At 42.4% G+C, this 5,943-nt stretch overlaps 1 protein-coding gene across 1 annotated transcript; it reads left to right on the forward strand.

Annotated features, from left to right (window-relative positions):
- Positions 1-1,593: 1,593 nt before the first annotated feature.
- On the forward strand, positions 1,594-1,983 carry LOC138363415 (uncharacterized). Its single transcript, XM_069322503.1, has one exon. The coding sequence runs from the start codon at positions 1,594-1,596 to the stop codon at positions 1,981-1,983; it is 390 nt and encodes a 129-aa protein (XP_069178604.1).
- The last annotated feature ends 3,960 nt before the right edge of the window (positions 1,984-5,943 follow it).

A 5,943-nucleotide genomic window follows, 5' to 3' on the forward strand; every position in this document is an offset into this window, starting at 1 on the left:
TCTAGGTGTATACAGACACTGAGAGGTGTACCCTGCTTCTAGGTGTATACAGACACTGAGAGGTGTACCCTGCTTCTAGGTGTATACAGACACTGAGAGGTGTACCCTGCTTCTAGGTGTATACAGACACTGAGAGGTGTACCCTGCTTCTAGGTGTATACAGACACTGAGAGGTGTACCCTGCTTCTAGGTGTATACAGACACTGAGAGGTGTACCCTGCTTCTCGGTGTATATATATACACAGAGATTTACTTTAGCCTTGGACAATATCCAGGGCCAAAGTGTCACTGCTGGCTGGTCAATAACCACTAGACACACCGCAATAACCCTCCAGAGGCCGACAAGCCTTAAATCCAACACCGCCACGATGAAAGTCTACGGTATCCAACGTCCCCTTTCCACAGTTGTTGTTTGACTCTCACTCTGACACTACTTAAACACCCGCGACTCGACCCGGGTTGCTTGTTCAACCCGGCCGGGTGCAATTAGCGGGACCTCGCTGGGTGGTAATGGCGGAAGACATTAATCTGAGTGATGTGGGAAGCAATTACCGGGAAGGTTGTCAGGAGCGTCTGTGGCGCGATAATTAATGCTTTCGGTTGGTGGTAACACTTCCGGGGCGGCTGACTCGTTTGTGTCCAGTTGATGGCACCACGTGGTCGGCGTCAACACGTGGCCGGCGTCACCACGTGGCCGCCATAAACACGTGGCCACTGTCAACACGTGGCCGGCGTCACCACGTGGCCGCCATAAACACGTGGCCACTGTCAACACGTGGCCGGCGTCAACACGTGGCCGGCGTCAACACGTGGCCGGCGTCAACACGTGGCCGCCTTCAACACGTGGCCAGCGTCAACACGTGGCCGGCGTCCCCACGTGGCCGCTGTCAACACGTGGCCGCTGTCAACACGTGGCCGCCTTCAACACGTGGCCGGCGTCAACACGTGGCCGCTGTCAACACGTGGCCGGCGTCAACACAATATAGCCACCACCACCAACAGTGTCGCCACAGCCGAGTGATTCCCTCCGTCCTTGTATACTTTAAGTTTAACTTTCACTCTACTGTGGCCCTTCCCCCGCCTCTGGCAACACTCATCTCTCCCCTTTTACGGCCTTCTGGCAACACTTATTTCCCCCTTTACAACCCTCTTTCCCCTCACAGTGCTTAGACGTTCCCTCTTATTATCCTCTGTTATTCCTTATTGTTTCCTTCGTTATCCCCCTTCCTTCTTCATGCTGCTTCTGTCCTGATCATCGCATTTTTCGTTTCTGTTTTGAATTATATTGCATAATCTTCTATGTATCTATCTCTGTCTATCTAGAGGTCAAGAGGTCAATGTTGCTAGGACAGAGGTCAATGTTGCTAGGACAGAGGTCAATGTTGCTAGGACAGAGGTCAATGTTGCTAGGACAGAGGTCAATGTTGCTAGGACAGAGGTCAATGTTGCTAGGACAGAGGTCAATGTTGCTAGGACAGAGGTCAATGTTGCTAGGACAGAAGTCAATGTTGCTAGGACAGAGGTCAATGTTGCTAGGACAGAGGTCAACGTCGAGAGGGCATAGGTGAGAGGTTAATCAAGAGGTTGAGTAAAATGAAGGTCCCTCAGACTGACGTCCCCGAGACTGACGTCCCCGAGACTGACGTCCCCGAGACTGACGTCCCCGAGACTGACGTCCCCGAGACTGACGTCCCCGAGACTGACGTCCCCGAGACTGACGTCCCCGAGACTGACGTCCCCGAGACTGACGTCCCCGAGACTGACGTCCCCGAGACTGACGTCCCCGAGACTGACGTCCCCGAGACTGACGTCCCCGAGACTGCCGTCCCCGAGACTGCCGTCCCCGAGACTGCCGTCCCCGAGACTGACGTCCCCGAGACTGACGTCCCTAAGACTGACGTCCCCGAGACTGACGTCCCTGAGACGAGAGACTATTCGGTTTGGTTGAGAGTCCATGCGGGTGATTTAAGTAAGAAACTGTGAGGTTCAGGCGAGATCTTACATTGATTACAATCAGCAGCTGATCCTTCAATATATGTCATCCTTCGTCTTGTAAATACATATAAATACCAACAGAACCGAAACCCCCAGCCTAACCGACCCCAGGCCTGATTATACAGTAAACTATTATATATAATATAGAATTTTTCCTTGAGTTAAACTGTGGTTGGGTTCCACAATACACACTTTACAAATGAACAGTTTCTAAGGACTACATATAGCGTGAAGATGGATCGAATGTTGTATACCGATCTGCATGGCAATTCTGCTAAATATTTAATTTAGTGTGATAGCTAATAATGTTGTGAATAGATAGCACATAAGTACGAACTTACATTCATACTTATTATGTATTATTATATTGATTATTTTTGCATGTATCTTTCAAAATTCATTTACACACAAGGATGCTATCAACCATACCGTCAATATTCCAGTGTTCTATCAAAATTAAAAGGACAGTAATACTGACGTTACTCGGGATTAATCAGCATCGTCCGCGTTAGCTCAGGTTCGATAGCTCTTAGTGATGAGAAATAATGAAAATATTGAAAATAATGTTGTGTATTTGTGTTAGAGTTCGTAACCTTTTAAACAGGTGTCACTATTCACAACTATCGAATACTTTGCTCTAATTTTAGGTGTAACATACGGAGATTTGTTTTCTCAACCGGGGGCCTCGTAGCCTGGTGGATAGCGCGCAGGACTCGTAATTCTGTGGCGCGGGTTCGATTCCCGCACGAGGCAGAAACAAATGGGCAAAGTTTCTTTCACCCCGAATGCCCCTGTTACCTAGCAGTAAATAGGTACCTGGGAGTTAGTCAGCTGTCACGGGCTGCTTCCTGGAGGTGGAGGCCTGGTCGAGGACCGGGCCGCGGGGACACTAAAAAGCCCCGAAATCATCTCAAGATAACCTCAAGATAACCTCATCTCTTTCGCCTATGCAATTTTCTCCTATATAACCCAATACCTATTAGCATTAAAAAAATGTTATATCAAAATACATATATTACTAGATTTTAAAAGACACCCAATCCATATACCTGAATTGGGTGTTCAGTCTTCAATCTCGTTATTGTGTCTTATTGTCTAAGTTTGAATATTGTTTTAGAGATTTCCACACCCTGATGGTGAAAAAGATTTCAACCCTCTGTATATCCCCTTTGCCCCTGGTAACATAAATCTTCCAACAGGAGCTGTATTTCCTGTATTTTGTTCACTGCCTTCTCCCAATGGCACAATTAATTCCATCATTGTTTTTTTTACTAAGCATCAGTTTATTGAGTAGAGGGATGCTGAATATACGGGCATCCGTCCGAAGGAAAGGTATAAAGTAAATATAAAACTACTAATTTTTTGTTTTCAAACAAAAATGTTGGCGGATTGGTGTGTTAGTTTGGGTACGGCCATTGTAATATTACCCCATGCCATTGTTTTTAAAACATCCTTGTCGCATAGTTTTATAAAGGATATCAAAGGAAAACAATAGATGCCACGGGAAAACAAAGGTTTACAAAGGATAACATTGTATAAGAAAGGATTAGAATGGCTATAAAAGGAATACAAGGAATAACAAATAATTACATAAGATAGAACATGATTGCAAAGAATTATATGGCAAAAGGAAGATTACAAAGAATGACAAAGAAATACAAAATATTACTGGATATTACAGTGAATAAGAAATGATTGCTCAGAATAACAATAAAATAAATAATAAAGAATAATAAAAGTAACGAAGGATTATATGGTATAATTAACACTACAAAGGATAACATTAAGTTACAAAATATTACAGTAGATAAACAAGGATTGAACACAATACCGACGGATCAGGTAATAAACAGGTTCATGACCCTGACAGATCAATAGATCCAATACCAGTACAGTGTTGGCATGACAGGTGACGCGAGAGCACAACGAACGTACAACGGTCGATCTCAAAATCTAAAATCTATATCTAAATCTAAAGGTAAATTTAAACTGTTTATTGCACAAGAAATGACTAGTGTCACTCCTATGACAACATACTTCCTACGCTTAGTGTAGCCCATGGCACAGCATACTCCCTACGGATAATGTGATCCAGGTTACAGCATATTCCCTACTACTAGCGTCCGTCTTAATACAGCATACTTCCTGTGACTAATATGCTCATACCAGAACATACTCCATACGACTAGTGTGGCCTATAACACAGCACACTAATGTAGTAAATAGTACGGCATACGCTTGTAATATCTGGCCAGGGAGTCGGTGGCTGAGCGGACGGAACACTGGACGCGTGATCCTGTGGTCCCGGGTTCAATCCCGGGCTCCAGAGAGAATTAATGGGCAGAGTTTCTTTCAACCTGATGCCCCTGTTACCTAGCAATAAATAGGTACCTGGGAGTTAGTCAGCTGTCACGGGCGGCTTTCTGGGGGTGGAGGCTTGGTCGAGGATCGGGCCGCGGGGACACTATAAGCCCCGAAATCATCTCAAGATAACCTAGAAGGCACCATACGAAATCACACCATGGTACTTTGATATGGTACCAATTATACAAGTATGTCCAGATCTATCAGCGCTATTTGTGAGTGAAAGAATCAAGGCTGTGAATATCCGGGCTGATGCACGTTTAATTAGCTGCGTTACGCTTGTTCTTAATAAGAGTCTATTCTACTTCTCTCAATAACTGAGTTGATAAATAAAAATGTTTATAATATCATTCAAGTTCAAAGGGAATGATCAAATTAGCCAACGTACACAGACAATACACTGGATTCATTTAGGCATCCGTTATGAAAACTTGTGTTTGTTGGACCAAGCCTTTGCCTCGTTGCCCTGCCTAGGTTTTCGGGCATTGTTTGCTTAGAGTCATGCAAACAAGATTCACTTTATGAGGCAAGAGCATAACTGATTAACATGTTGTTTGTTCCGTATTTCATTCTCTGATTTAATCGGAGACTGGAATTCGGCCTTGAAAAAATGAAATCGTTTTTCCCTCACATTTATTTGCAATATAGATTAATTTTTTTGTAGAAACATTACATACTAGTATTTTCAAGTAATGAAAATGAACATCAATGAATTTCCAAATTAACATCAATGAATATCAAATTAATGAAAATGAACATCAAATTAATGAAAATGAACATCAAATTAATGAAAATGAACATCAAATAAATGAAAATGAACATCAAATGAATGTTCAAATGAACATCAATGAACATCAAATCAACCATGTATAAGATATATCCATTCAGTGTTAAATGTTTTTTTGATAAGACTGAGGGCGTTTGAACACGCTCTTCTTAACGTGTTTGTGTTGGAATGAATGACAGTTCTGTTAAGGTTCAACTTTGACATATGCAATATATTGTAACTTTAAAACTATTATATATATTTATATATTTGGTAAGGTTATTGCATATCGTTAACCTTTGAATTGACAATTAAGGACGTGGGGCAGTTTGGCCCATATTTATATGATATATATACATTTTGGGATACTAGTACCAAAAGTTTAAATTTTTGCGTGTATTACGCGACACATTTAAATGTTTAAATTTGTAGGGGTATTTTGCATGGCATGTAAAAATTAAAAAAAATATGTATTTTGCAATACAGGTAAAAAAAAATATTTTACACCAGTACACAAATTACAACATTTGTTTACTAAGGTTTTGATTCTCTAGTTCGTGGGAGTCCGTTAAGAAATGTGGCCGCTAGAGTTTTCTATTAGTTTACGGAGGGACTGAACTCTGTTCTCCGGTAAGTTGAAGTGAAGGCGAATGATCACATCACGCTTTGGAGAACACATCCCAAATTAGTTAGGATTGATTATTTAACATGGAGCAGAGGACGAGAAAGGCACGCTCCTCGTACGTCACAGATTTTATGGAAACGACTAATCAGAAAAAAAATCTAAAAATGCGACTTAGAAAAAGAGCATTAAAACA

This window comes from Procambarus clarkii, chromosome 1, assembly GCF_040958095.1.
Source record: "Procambarus clarkii isolate CNS0578487 chromosome 1, FALCON_Pclarkii_2.0, whole genome shotgun sequence".
Taxonomy (NCBI): domain Eukaryota; kingdom Metazoa; phylum Arthropoda; class Malacostraca; order Decapoda; family Cambaridae; genus Procambarus; species Procambarus clarkii.

Excerpts from the sequence above, each read along its gene's own strand:
- LOC138363415 (XM_069322503.1), top strand. The coding sequence starts at position 1,594 with ATGAAGGTCCCTCAGACTGACGTCCCCGAGACTGACGTCCCCGAGACT.